Source organism: Meleagris gallopavo, chromosome 6 (assembly GCF_905368555.1).
Source record: "Meleagris gallopavo chromosome 6, MGAL_WU_HG_1.1, whole genome shotgun sequence".
In the NCBI taxonomy this organism is placed as follows: Eukaryota; Metazoa; Chordata; class Aves; order Galliformes; family Phasianidae; genus Meleagris; species Meleagris gallopavo.
Window position 1 is genome coordinate 19,159,872 of NC_139409.1, and position 15,617 is coordinate 19,175,488.

The window sequence follows — 15,617 nt, forward strand, 5'->3', positions numbered from 1 at the left end:
TATTGTGCTCATTTTAGCTGTTGCAGTTTCCATAAAAATAAATAGGAAGCACTTCTTTTGGAGCAACCTATATGTATGTGATCCAACACAATTCCTCTTCACACAGCGCAGCCCAGGCAAGCCAAAAGGTCAGACACACATGACTTAACTGACCATGATTTGAAAGAAAGCACAGGCTAGCACAACAAAAGTGCATCACATTACATGCCAAAGGAAACCAAAGATTTTTCTGAGTAAGGTGTAAAGATTTAGCTCCAGACTGATGTGAAGAATTTTGCCACGGCATAAAGCCAACTTCTGACAGAAAGAAGAACACCAGATTAAATACCAAATTTTGAAGAGGTGTTAAATTGCTTTTCACCATATTGATTTTAGAGCATGTAAGGGGAGCCAAATTATGTAAATTCAGAGTTGCATTCACTCTGCTGGAAGAATAAAAAGTGATACTTCAGACTGCCAAGAATTTGGTTATTGAACCAAGAAATCTTTTTAATTAAAATGTCCATGATCAAAAATCAAAGCATGTAAAATTTCTAGAAGTTCCACTGCTTGAAAGTATGCAGACCTGACATTCAGAAGAAGTTTCCATGTTCTACAGAATTATAAATACGAATTAAATTATAGAGTTTTATTTTGTCTCCAAAAGTTTCAAATCTTTGGTCTGAGTTGAATGCTATACATTTTAAATTCTTTTGGAATAAGCAAGTGTTTAAATTAAAAATCTTCCTTTGTATCATACTGTAATCATTTATGGTATCAACATCTGAAATATGGTTCCTTCAAAAAGTATGCCAGAAGATGGGTCAAAACAGGCAGGGTGTGCGTCAGCTGCCTACTGTAATTATATCTCATATCCATTTAACTGAGATGATGATAGTCTAGACACTTAGAGAAAGTTAAGTGATTTCCAGAAATAAGGGATGGGAATTCTTTGCAATGGTGACCTAAAGGCTAAGTCGTAGACTACAAAGGAGTTATTACCATCTTTTCTAAAATTACTACTTCCTTCTAGAAAACTCTGCCAAGTTCCAAGAAATAAAATAACAAAAGTGGCCTGCTAAGGATACAAGATAAAGGAGGATATCTGAGATAACCATTACGTAGTACATTTCTTTGTAGGAATTGACTTCGCTGGAAAAAGCATAGTTCATTAATCTTCAAACTGCTGTGAAGGGCTTGAGAGAACTCTACATTCATTCATTTGCCCAGAAAAGTCTGTCACAGAGTCTTGAACCTCTTGGTCAGTGCCACAACCACAAAGCCCACAAGACTTACCACGCATTATGGCCAAGAGTTCATGGGTTAATATGAGATGTGTACATCAAATAGACTTACAAAAATTTAGATCTAAATTTTTAGAAGTATTTTTTTTGTCATTCAAGAGCAGTCAGTTTACAAAACTTTAACAAGTTATTCTAAGTTAAGGAGTATCTGTCACCAGAGGTTTATAGGAAATGTGGCTGTAAATAGTTTGAGTATTGTTTGCATATAAGGGAAACAACATTTAGAAGATACAATACAGACAGTGTACAAAATACGCTTTGCTTCTCAATCGTTTGTTAAATGTTTAAGTTGTGACTTAGATTATTCATTTTCAAGTGTGCCACCAGAGAGCCTAGCTGTGAGTGGGAATAAAAGAATCCAGCCCCCTGGAAGAAAAATGACATTTCTTGGCCCTTTTTCAAGACAGAGCAACTCACATAATCTGATCATAGGTTTTCTGCAGGGTTTACGATAACTGCCTATTTGAGAGGCTATTAAGGCAAATACATTAAACTGGGGGGAAAAAAATCCATTGCATTTTACACAAGCTATGGAATAAATCAAAAAGGATCTATATATTGTTTTGAATTTTCTTGAAGAAATATTGAAAACTCTTTGAAATTCAATAGATGTGACATATTAGCAAGGTTCAAATATTTCTCTGCAAAAAGCATGGACATTCTAAGAGAACCTGCAGTTTATTTCTACTGAAGAGAAGTTGTCTTGAAGGAAAGATAGAAACAGCCCAAATATCTTACTGTAAAAGATTACTCTGGTAAGAAAGCCGTTCTTACAATTGTCTCTTTAAACCTCACTGCACTCAGTGAATGCCACTGCTACACTAGGACAAAAACACATTAGCCAAGGGATTTGATCTCAGACAATTAATCATCTTGGTTTATGAAAAAACACATTTTGTAGTAAATTGAGAGCTTTCAACAGGCAAGTTTTAACCAAGCATTAGTAAATCATTTAGCTAATTTAGCTAGAGATATTAGGAAACAAATGTAAAGGAAGAGAAACATCACAACATCATAAAATGCACTACCAGATTTGCTTCAGAATGGGAGGAAGGCAGAAGACCCTTTCTTGTGGCTATTGGGTTGGTGTAGTCACTGGTCGCCTTCACTGCCTGTCGCAGGCAATTCTGGCAGAGCAACTGCTATAAGATTCAACTTATGTATCCAGCCAGAGCTGAACAGTTTACAGACCAGCAAAGCAAGCAATTTAAAAATGAAGTGGTGGTTCAAATAAGAACTGTGTGCTCCTGATGAATGTGCAGGAGCTCATAAAGTTCAAGCAGTACCTACGAGAGGCTTTCCCAAAACTTTCTGCTGATCTCCTGACACAGCAGTGTAACATTCAAACAGGTTCTCTCTTCCAAACCCACAGCAATATTTTACCTAGCAATGCAAATTCAAGTTATTTTATATTGCATGCAGTCTTTCTGAAAGAAATAAATACTACATGTAGGCTGACCATTGTGTAAAAAATATAAGGATTGTTTTAAGTAGCTCCTGCTTATGAATAATTAATCAAACAAGATTAGAAAAATCATAAGCCTTCAAGAGTTAAGTCATTTCCCCAGAAAAGCATAGAGTACACTGCCAACTCTTCCAGATATCTCCAATGAATCACAGCTTCCTAGGCCTCAAACCAAAACTGTCTCTTTTCCTCTTGGCTGTGTCATCTGATTTGGAGGCTTTATCTCAACACCACACCTATTTATTACGTAAAGTGATAACTCGCTTTCTACATTCAGATTGCAAAGTATTGCAACATTGGAGTTGGTCAAATCTATCACTGTGCCTTCATGCTGTCCTTTTGGTGACAGCATTTTAAATGCTGTTCGCTTTCCTTGGATAATAACAGGAACATAAAGATTTTGCAAATTTTACCCTTTGGTAGCTTCAAACTGCTGATGGAGTCTGAGCAAACATTTCTCATCAGCATGGGAAATGTTAACATTTTACTTTGACCTGCTACTGTAACAAGACAAGTCTCTTTAGGAATACATCTTATTTTCATTTCAATATAAATATCAGATGATGGATAAATTGAAATTGATGTTGAGAAGAGACATGTAAAACCAATTGACCTCTGATTATACTGTTAATAAGTCAGGCAATTTCCTCTGCAATTATTTCAAGGACAAGGTGAAATAAGCTTTAATCTTTTTTTACTATAACCAAAACATTTCCTTGACACATTACTGTTTTCAAAAGAATTCCTGAAAAGTAAATAAGGTCAAAGAAGGAAGAGAAAGAACAATTTGTTCTTCCAGAGACATATGCATCTAATGACTCGGTTTTGGAAATGAAGTAATGGGAGATTACTGAACATATACTATAACTTTATTAGTTTGCAGGAAAAAAAAATGATTCTCACTTGCCAACGCTTCTATTCTGCAAAACAACTTAAAATGCGGAAATACTACTGGAGGTAATAGGAAGAAAGATATAAAAGGCAGATAGAGATATATTTCTCCTTTCACTTCACCCGTCTCCCTTTCTCCCTTTCATACAGCTCCCCACTCATTTGCAAAAACCACTTCTCTTTCCTACCTAAGACCTTGTCCAATGGGTAAAGCTTCTGATGACTACCATTTATCATACAGGTTAGCAATTTGTGTGAAACCTAGAATTAACATTATGCATCTGTACAGAGACAAAACAACTCAGATATTCCATAAGATACAGCCTACTAAGGAAGGGAAGCTTTCCAGATTTACATAATAACTAGGATTGCTTCAGGTCCTACTATTTTTCAAGCCAATTATATCTGGGAACTAAAATGTTATGTGACTATCAAAAAAGATGTGCACTCTACAATTCAGTGCCCAGGGAAAGCCTTTACTGTGAACTCATTTGAAGACTCATTTACATTTCTTTTTAGCAGTAGTGGAGCACAAAGCTTTTCAGTGCACGTACTATTCCAGCAAAGAAAAAGCTGAGTGAGATCAGACTGAAAAAGCAACATTCAAATCTATAGGAATATATAAATCAGTGTTGGAACTACTGTCTAACTAGACAGCCCAAGTGAAGAGAGTTCTCTGCTGCAACTGCCCATAGAACTGGCAACTCCATGAGAAATTACATAGAAATTGCACTTGTATACACTGCAATGTATCTGAATGTATGAAAGAAAGGTTCCTGAGTTTGAGCAGGAACGTACTGGTATTGTGAAAGACAAAAACCTCAGTGGATCTCTTGGACTATTTGCAGAGTGCCTCTCCTCACTGCCTGAACCCCAACAGAAACAGGAAGAACTCTGCTCGACATCAAGGGAATGGGAAGCAGTTTGCACAGTGGCCAACTAGGCTCCATCTCTTCCTGCAACCACTAGCATTTTGGAGTGTGAGATGACATTTTCTTTAGGGAGGACCAGTCTGTTCCTTTGGGTCAGACATTTGTTCCCAGTCAAAATCATGCAGCACAAGCACAGGCCCTGAAAAATCAATACAGTATTTAAAATGACGAAAATGATTTCAAAGTTGCTTTTCTGTAAAAAGAATGAAGTCAGCAGCTATGTTTACAGCACATTTACAGATAAGTAGGAACTTGAATTTTAAAAATTACTTAAAATATCTTCTCAAAAGAAAAACCAACATATTGCTGAAAAAGTACTTTTTACACTGGACTACTCCATTTAAAAAAGAAAAGTCTGAAAAACAATCCCAGATCAAATCTACTCCAACTAACTAGGCCTGTAAGAAAATGTTGTCAAAATACTGCATTAAACTTCATAAATTATTTTTGGACAGGTTTTGCATTAAGTACAATTAAACATATGCAATGGAAAACTTGTCCCACTGCAGATATTCTGTAAGTCTGTGCTTAAGATAGTTAGAAAACATCTATGATAGTATAAAAGAACCTTACATCTCACCACAATGTTCAAAATTAGTAATTCAAGTTAGACAATGCTGCACATGAGAACCAGAAACCACAGTGAATTTCCTGGGATAAGCAGGGGACAAAATAAAACAAACCACTTGATTCTCGTTCAATCCTATTTCTAATTCTGATTTAACTCTTTACAACTATGTAGCCTTTCTCCCTTAGAGCTCCTGCTATGCTGCATCCAACACATCAAGAAAGAGTGGCATGGAGGTTCGCAAAGCAGCTGGAAGGCTTTGGTACATTCAGGTCATGAAAGCACACTGTTTAATATAAAGCTTCAAGAGACAGACTGTCAGAGAGCAATCATCAGTCATGAGGATATTTGGCCAAAGAGAAAACCTTAAAAACACACTGTTATGCTCCAGCCTTTCCACTCATTCCTTATAATATGCACTACAACGGAAGTCTCCAAGGTATGTTCAGCAAAATTGCAAAGGTGGTGCAATTCTCCACCAGTTTGCTCATCTGCCTGAAACACCTTACTTTGCCTTACACCTTACATTGCAAAATGAGCTGAACCCATGCTCCATATCCATGGCCCAGAGTCACCTGCAACCTGCAGAAATCCCTCAGGGCTCTCGGACACAAAAGTCCTGTCACAGCCTTCAAAAACTTCAAAAAGTTGTTGCAAAGGGATGCATGTGGTGCCACTAAACTTGGGTGCTGTCTGAGCAGCCAGAAAAAAAAAAAATACATTTCTGCTCTCTTTGGTGTGCCCAAAGGAGAACAGAACTGGGATACACATGTGAGAAGGCAGCAAAGGCACAGATACCAGATAAATTCCAATAACTATCACCTACACAGCTGCCACCACCACGTCAGGGCCTGCACCTCCAAATCCTCTCAGAGGAGGCCATGTGAGTCCTGTCAAATACCTCAGAACACCCACTGCCCACCCAAGCCATCTCAGAAGCAGCTCTGGCAGTCACTTCAGCAGCAATCAAATATGGACCCCATCTTCAAAATATTATTCCCTGTGCTGCTTGGAAAGACTGTGTACAGTTTCACTGTACTGAAAGTTACATCACACATCAGCTCAAGGCTAGAAGGAGGTGGCCTTCAGTTTTTTATAAAGTATTATATTTAGTTGTTCTCTCCTGTAATTTTCTCATACCCTGCTACAAAAGCATGGAAAGATTAAACAGATGTATAAGATTTTTAATGACACTTTGCCTGTTTGTTTTAGTTAGAGGGTGTCGGTTTTTTGTTGGGTTTTTGGTGTTTTTTTTTTTTTGTTGTTGTTGTTGTTGTTTTTTTTTTTTTTCCTTAAACACATGGCAGCAGTTTGTTTTCTATTCTTAGTAACCATCTGAGGCAAAAAGGGCCCATGAAAGAATTGAAGTCTGCAGATGAAACTTCCTTTCCGCCGGGATTTTTCTCAGCCATCTCCCCTCCAGTCACTCATGCCAAAATCCCATGCTTTATAGGGGCATCTGTTCTATTCTCTCCAGGCCAAAAAAGGAGACTTTTCAAACCCTTACTACACTTGAGAAAATGTATAGCTCAATGAGCCTAATGTGATTTTCCCATGTACACAGAGCCTGAAGAGCAGTTTTACAACTGCTACCAAAAGGGAAAGTCTCCCCCTCTGCCCTCCTTATTTCCTTCCTCCAGTCACACACTCCCAACTCACTCCTTTCCTATATCTTTTCCTCCTACTGATCTCCATCTAACTAATTCTTAGCATATGACTGGTGAACTGAGGTGTCAGCCACGAGTGAAACTCTAAATCAACAGCCAATCTGAAATGTTCTTACGGATCCCTATGTTGCTCTAAGTGTTTCACCCATTCTTCTTTTAACAACTTGGTATACTTCATATGACAAGGAATACATTTAAAAATACCCTCTCTTTCTTATTCTACTAGAGACATTATATCACTTTGTATCATAATAAACAGAAACTCACAGGATTTGACTAAAGAATGATTAATATTGCTTGATACAAAAAGCACATCACCCTGGAAGTCCATTGCCTGACTGTGATTTATGATCACACATTGGCCTTAACAGCAAAGCTTGGCAACCCTCACTACTGTCAATAGAACAAAGCTGTACTAAAATCACACTCCGTATACAAACCTCAAATATAGGTAGCTTTATCCAAGTAAAATATATTCCCTTCAAAACTTGTATTTCACAGTAAAAACCATATGATGCTAGAATTCCATCCAATTAGAAACCTACAAAACAAAGATTTTAATCTGTTTCATATAAACAGATGTCGTAGCGCGTATCCACAGACATCGCTGGCATTGCTTTCAGTGAAATCAGTAGGAATTAGAACAAAGACAAGAAGAATCTAAAAAAATATGTCCAGGCATTAGCTTCATAAATAAAAGATGGTAAAATTAAGCAGACTGTTAGATTTTCTGTATTACAATCAGTATTTGAAAAATACCTCTAGAAAATAGACACAGATTGCTTTATTATGTTTATAAGCTAAACGCAAACCTGAAAAGTTCCTTTTTTTCTCTGCAAGCCAAACACATCTCATAATCAGAGGGACACAAAGACTGTAAGAATATATTTAATTATAAAAAAGCCTTTTTTTTTTTTAATTTAGATCATTTGGCTGGCCACAATCTTGTTTACAGAGTCTTCAAGAAGCCAGAACAGGCCCATCAGAGTAAGCATAGGCAGCTTTTAGCAGAAGAAGTTAATGCTGTGTACTTAGACCAAGCCAGCGTTTGTTCTCATGCTGTGCAACTGACCTCTGTGGCTCAGCCTGCAAGTGCCCAGACTGGCAGCCTGCATGTGGGATCAGCACACAGCAGCTTGTCCCCTCACAAAAAGGTAAATCACAGCTAAGCTCTGTATCTTGAAGAAAATCAAAAGTACAAGAATACCTTTCTGACATGGCCCAGTTCTCTGGTAAACTCAAGGCTAAGAGGCTTGTTTGTGAACAAAACTAAGTCAATATTTTCAAACAGATTTCTAGTGCAAATCTTAGTTTTACCATTCATAAAATTCAATGGTAATTACAGCTAGGCAAATGTCCTTAGAGGAAAGTAGAAGAATAATGAATTCCCTACATAATTATTTATAGCTGCGTTTTTGAGTGAACACAGTGTAACAGGCATCAAGCCAACATTTAGAGGCAGAAAAAAACCCACAGATTTATAAAACCTTAAATATTTCAGTAAGCATGTCTGTAGCACACAGTCTATTTCACAACCTAATCTGTCTTTGCGATACACAGAAATCCCAACAACTGCCCTTGTGATTAATCATTAGGATTTAAAATAAAACCTTGACAAAGGCAGGTCCAGAAGTGCAAGTACAAAATATGCAATGCTATCAGAACATGCAATTGCTTAAAATAATGTTGCTGGGAAGTGCCACAGTGTTGTCTGCAAAATATTTTGTTTGATGGGTATTTTGAAAAACCCTTGGGAACAAAATCATTACCGTGCATCAGTCAAAATGGCAGCAAGTACAGATCAGATCCAATTCAGTCTTTCCTAGCTAACCCCAAGAACAAGCTGCTTATCACTCCAAACCTCAGAAAAGATGGTGAAAACACAATGTTCTTTAGCTCCCTAAAGACAACTGATTAAAGTTAGCTAGAAGTCAATTAAAACATGGTGTTTCTCCTTCCTGAATACACTGCTTAATTGCTAATAGGAATTCATAACATAAGAAAAAAAAATTCTTCCTTCTCTAGCTGCTGAAAAGTTAAGAAGGAGCTACTCACAAATGGAAGGAAGTCCAAGCTGTTATTTTTTTAATGCTCCAACATCATAAATAATACTCTGGAGACAAAATGAAACAAACAATTCTAAAAAAAAAATAAAAAAAATTAAAAAATTAAAAAATAAAAATCCAACAGATAGGAATATGATCCTAAGCATCCTCCTAAAACCTTACAGGTTTTCAGAATCATAAGCAAAAAACAGAAATAAAAATCCATATCAACAGATAAAGTTCATAGTACAGATGAGATTTAACTGCACTGAAAAGAACTGCTTTAAAATTTTTATTTTATATATATGTATAAAATTGCTCTTGCTTCAGCTTAATGCTTCTTTTACATGTACCGGTAACAACACCGGATAAATGGCTCTGCTCTTTTTCATTACTCTGAAAAACAAATTTCAATGGAAAAGATCATTGTGCACAGGGTCGTGCAGAGTGCATTTCATCCTCCTTATACAACAGCAGCAATTTTCAAGCAATTTGAATAAAATATTGCTTTGTTCTCTCTCATTCAAATAAAACTAAGTTGGCACTGTTCTTACTACTGTAGCACTTAGTCTGCAGTGCAGGAAATGTGTCAGGAACATACCAGAGCCAGAGGTGCATGTGTCCTTAAGGAAACGGTAAAACACAAACACAATAAAGTTTTGTCAGTGCAAGTAATAGACACCGGCTGCTTACTCCTACAGTAGCTTAGCTCAAATGGCCAGTGCCTCCATGGATTGAAATGACTGAATCCTGTTTCCAACTTGCTCTTGCACAGTATTTCCAGTGCATTGCTCTTATGCATTTTTTCAGGACTAGACATATTTTCTCTTACCCAGCACCACTTCCCAGCAGTGCTTTCAGCAAGAACCTGCTGGCCTTTCCCAGCTCACCCAGTGAAAGGCCAGGTCAGCTGCAGATGACTCAAAAGGACTTTACATTCTTTCTTGTTTATAGTCAGAATTCAGCAATAAATGCTCAGGACCACTCCAGGAATCACTCTTGCACATAGACGGGAGTATTTGTAGAGGTACATATGAAAGTTGCAGGATAAATTCAAAAGTAAATGTGAAAGGAAGTGAAATGAAAGGAAAGAAGTCAGGTTGCGTGCATCTCATGTGCAGATCACAATTACTGCCAACAAACCTACAAGCAGCTCACCAAGCCAAAACTGACTTTCCAGTTTTGAGGTAATAATAAAACAAAATAGATCCTATTATTGGTTCTACTGGTTTTGGATTAATTTGTCCATTCTACTTATCTGTTGCACTCATCCACTTCATCAAAGTCTTGGACTCATTTTTTCTCCTGTAAATAAATGGTTATGGCAGAACAATTAAGTTCATTTATATACTGTAAAATACTCTCCAAGAGAGAGATGAAGAGAAGGCAATATGCAGCAGCGAGGGAAGGGTAGAGCAGCTGAGCCAGCAGAAAGCAACTGCACCCACTCTGCTTAATGTATGGGGTGTATCTTCTTTAGCATAAGACAGAGTAAGCAGTCCCAGGAGGACCAGGACAGGTAAGCCTGCTGAAGATGCGGTCTAAGGTCTGAAATAAACCTCCTTGCACCAACTGTGAAGATGCACTTTTATGCATCTGGTAAAACTCAAACTCTACCTGTACATGATTTGCTAGATATGTTGTGTAATTTTCATCTTTTATTTTTAGTTTTGGACAACACTACATATTATATTTATCCATTAACATCCCTTCACTATATTCACTGACAATATCATATCAAAACTGAGTTTGCTTCACCAATCTCTTAAATCTCTGATTTTTCCCTGCAGCTCAATTCCCACTCCCCCCTTCAGTCATTTTTATTATATCACTTGTGTAACTACTAAAATTGGATTTAGAGAATGATATAAAACTCTTTGTAAAAATCTGCACTTGAGGTCTATGTTCCCTTCACAGCCCCAGAAATTATACAGACTCCTTTAGACTAAGCTCACCTACCCTGATTTATAAGTCTGTTTTTCAAGATTTTCATGAATCATTCCCGACGCGCTATAATCAGGCAGATCTCCACTGACTATGGTAATCCAACTCAACATCTATGTTGAGTTTGAAGATCCCTCCTTCTTGCCCTGCTCCTATGAATGATACCAAGAAGAGATACTTAAGAGTAATTTCAGGCCTCATTTAAGTGGACAAGAAAGTCAAAGAGCTGTGCATAGCTGGTGTAAAATAAACACTCTTACTCTGCTAAAAATATTCCAAGCTGAGCTCAACATCCACGAGAAGCTAAGAAAAACAGCAAAACCGATACTTTACAGAGAATTCTTGGGACAGGGAGATCTGTTGCAACTCCCAAACACTACTCTGTCTTTTTGAGAGTATTTTTTTTAATAGGACAAAATGCCATAAATCAGTGATTTATTGATCCAGGGTTTCATTTTCATCTTGTTCACTGGCACTGACAAACTCTCATGATCAAGTAATATTTCACACCTATATCCAACAGGCCTCCCTCTTTCAAATCCATGACCTATCACAAAACCTGCTAGCATGATCACAACAGGACAAAGCAAACACTTTTTGCAAACAGAGGATGCATACTGAAACAACTAAAGCAACAGCAATGGAGTCACTGAATGGTTTGAAACTGAGACACGTGCAAGACAAGACGGATGAGAGGGAGGTCGGGTGTTTCCTTACAGTAAAACCAAAAACTGCAATTAAACCTCCCGAGTTCCAGAAACCCTTAAAAAAAAAAAAAAGTTGACAAGTCTACATTTGTAATGCTGCAGCTTAAATCTGCAGGACACAAGCAAGTGTATTTCTGGCTCTTTGGATAGGTGCAGTCATGGTACAGCTCTAAGCACCCTTCATGCTCTCTGGGTTGTCCTCTACCATAAGCATATAGAAGCTCGCTCTCTTAGGTCTGTAGCCAAAGATCCTTCACCACGTTCTTCATTACCTTTGTTGTTCGTTAAAGGCAAACTGTTGATCAAGTTAATCAAGTTGTTCTTCAAGCACCCACCCATGTCTAGAACACCGATGAGGCTCCATATAAGAAGGGGTCCCAAATACACGTGCACAGGAACAGGCTATAGAGCCCTGCAGTACCCCTTCAGCTTTTCCTGGCCTTTCAGCACCTGTTTGATGGGCACAATGCTGCCAGGAGTTTCCCCTCCAAACCATGCCTTTAAATAACAATGAGAGGAAAGCATAGCAGTGAGCACCGCCTTGCACAGCACTATTTTAAGCAGGAAATCCCCAAGACTAGTAGGTTTTGATGCTTTCTCTCAAATGTTGCCACTTTAGGCACTGCCATGAGACTCCACCTCCTCTTCCAGCTTCAATCACCTGATAGCACTACAGAAAAAAATAATGAAAACTACTATACATGGAAACGAATCAGAAATGAAAAAGTACTTTTCTGCCAAGATCAAAACAATAGCAACCAAATATTTTTCCCTGTCTTGGCAGAAAAATTGTACTAATCCTCAGGCTACAATATCACTCTTTGATTTGACAATTTATAAAAGACAATTCTTTGAACATTAACACCAAGTCCTCCAGACATAAAAGCTGAATACCACGATAGCACGTACCTGGCGTACAAAACTATTAGAGGTAGTGTCAGAAGATGTACTCCCATCTGATCCTTTAAACCGATTTTTTCTTCTTGCCCCCTTACCATAAGACTGTTAAAAAAAAAGAAAAAGAAAAGCGTAGATTAGGGATACAATTAGTTTATGTTGCACAGACAGATCTCAGCACAAGCTTTACCAGTGACTACTAGGCCAGCAAAGCTTCAAATGATCACTTTGTGCCAGCTGATAATCAGTGTTCAGTAACTGATGGGGCTACACGCATATGTGCTCACTAACAAAGTTAGATTTGGCCGACTGAGCTTTGAATGTTTATTTTTTTCACATTCAGGTTTGGAGAAGCATTTATAAACTTGTATAGTTGTATTATTCACACAAGTCAAATTGACTAAGAAGTACAGCTTGTTTTGCAGCTCACCTAAACGCAAAACTAGGATGGGCAATAATGGGTCAGCCTCCAGCACACCACAGCTGTGAGTCAAGTCAGCTGAGGGAACAGCAAACAGTGACCAACAGCTTCTCGATTTAGAAGATACGAACTGAAGATAAACATAAAGACAATGACAACTTAAAAAAAAAAAAAAAAAAAAGTTAAATTGAGGAAAAGTAGCATAATAGATGAAGAAGAACTGAGTATGAAACTGGAAGGATACATATAAATGAAAAAGCATTGTTTCAATCTATCAAAAAGACAAAAGGAGAAAGAAGCAAAAGTGATTAAACTATGTTATAGAAATACAGCAAATGGCCACCTCCAAAAAAAAAAAAAAAGTATTTGTTCTGTGAGATGAATACAAACCATCAATAAATACTATAAATAAATAATAATTAAAAAAAAAAATGTGAGTTCCAATCCATGCTATTTGCAACCACTTTTTGGAGAATGACAGTAAACTACGTTGTGACTACCTCAAACATTTTCAGATAAACGAATCAAAAAGAATCTTGCAGATTCGTTCTGCACAACTACATTAGGATACAGCCCTTTATATCTAGTCATATTTCTAAAGTTCATCTAAACTTGCAATAAAACCATGTCTCGCCAACTTCAAATATTATTTTCCTTGAGACTGATAAATGTACTTTTTTGTCACTCGTCACTCTGCTTTAAAGGTCACTTTACTAATCTATCTCTCTGGCTCACATCTCCTGTCATTAAATACCTCCCACAGGCCTCAGCAATAAGCAGGGTCTTTCTCTGCACTTCCAAGGTCTGCTTTGGCATATGACCAATTTTAGCTCCCATCTTGCATTCATCACTGAACTTTAAAGGTCCACAATAAGTTAGGGGAAAAAAAAAAAAAGCAAGGAAAAACTACAGCAGCCACCCTCACCTCCATGCTGAATTTTCAGTGATTTGTATCATGTCTTCCCCCTGACTCCTTTTCCCAAGAGTAAAAACTCAATTACAGAAATTCCACTGATTTATTTACAGCATGCCACTAAAAATAATTTTTAAAAAGCTTTGCTAATAGTGTGCTAGTGTGCTCATACCCCCCACTACATTACACTAAGTAATTATATTATTTATTGCATTACTATCTTCTGAAACTCTCAGTCCTTGCATTCACATCATTCCACCATCTTTGGCCATAAGCTGCTATTGGTCCTGAGTTTAGGAACAAAGAGAGAACTATAACCAGTGTATTGGAGAATGAGCTTGCAAACATGTTACAATGCAGACAGCAAGCCTCAGGATGAAACCCTGCCTGGGTGCACCAAGCGTGTCCCTCCCTGGGTTTGGGCAATGTGCAGAGCACCAGAAAGAGCTCTGGGCACAAGTCCCATCAGCTTTCATAGTAGGAAAGGACAGGCTTAGAGGCACAGTTAAAATTTCATGCTGGAAACATCTACTGATCGTGACTTCAAAGTCTGAGCTTTGACTCTTAGCTAACAAATATTAAATATGACAGAATACATCAGAGCCTAAAAGTAATCGTGGAAGATGACAAATAACCACTACTAAGCAAGATCATTTTTCAAATCAACAAATGCAGATAGCTTGCCTCCAAGAGATGCAGCAGAACAACCTCGGGCTGTATACAGACCACTAAGGTTGACTCTGGGGGACTTCAGAGCTCTGCTTAGACTCCAGCATTACACCAGTATTTTAAAAAGAAACAATAGATCTGCCAGCCTGGCACTGACTCTCAGCAAAATAATTTAATGTGCTACAACATTGAACTAACAATGACTTAAGAGCAACAATATTCTCCCAAACTGTGAACTTATGACAAAGACATTTTTGCCAAATTAATATGATTTTTACAAAAAGAGAGAGGCTGTGGAGTCTCCTCCTCAGAGATCTTCAGCAATTGCCCTGGACGTGGCCCTGGGCACCTGCTCTGGGTGTCCCTGCTGGAGTAGGGGTTGGGTCACATGGATCCTGAGCACCCCGCCAACCTCAGCTCTTCTGGGATTTTGTGAAAACTGAACTGAACAAGAATTGGTACTAACAACATGTTGCTTAAGGCTGAATTATATATTTAAAAAAAAAAAAAAAAGAAAGAAAAAAAAAAAAGCATAGTGCACATCATGGGGATGAAAGTATGACTTTCTGATGAATCAAGTAAGACATGATACATAAACTGAAAAGTGAACCAGGAATGATTTCACATGGTTGTACTTCTAAAAGGAATCTTTGGCAAAAGAAGAAAATTTTGATCCTACAAAGGATTTTACAGGTGTGTAAGGATAAAGAGTAAACTGGAAGCGCTATTACCAGTAAACTATTGAAGAAATTTTCCAGTTACTGTTAGATTAGACAGTTCCTTGTGAATCATCTTGTTTCCACATGGTAAGATACAATATTAAGGTGACACACAATATATACAAATTGTCTTTAACACTGATGATCTTTAAATAAAAACAATTTTTTTTTAAATCAAAACTTGCCAGTAGTTAAAAATTGCTATCATTGAAGCAACTACAGTGGCACAGTTACCTGTCAACATTCTGAGCATCTTTTCTCCATTTTTGTGGAAGGATACAAAAATATATTATATTTATACAAAAACAAAGATTCAAAGTATTCACATAGTACCTCAAGTGTATAAAGAATCTACATAAAGAACTAGGCAATTTCATATATAATATATATATCGACTACAATGCTATGTAATCCCTGAGGAGATACTAGAACAACGAATGTATATTCTCTTCCACAATCACATTTCTGTATTGTAACCAGTTTCTTCAATATTTAC

General features: G+C 37.5%; 1 protein-coding gene across 4 annotated transcripts in view; it reads right to left on the minus strand.

Annotated features, from left to right (window-relative positions):
- The window catches only part of CACNB2 (calcium voltage-gated channel auxiliary subunit beta 2), a 222,020-nt gene that overhangs the window by 198,888 nt on the left and 7,515 nt on the right, over positions 1 to 15,617 (minus strand). For all 4 annotated transcript variants that reach the window (XM_085227307.1, XM_085227305.1, XM_085227304.1 and 1 more), the window contains exon 2: positions 12,412 to 12,504. In XM_085227307.1, coding sequence (XP_085083433.1) covers positions 12,412 to 12,504 — 93 coding nt within the window. The remainder of the gene's footprint in view (positions 1 to 12,411; positions 12,505 to 15,617) is intronic.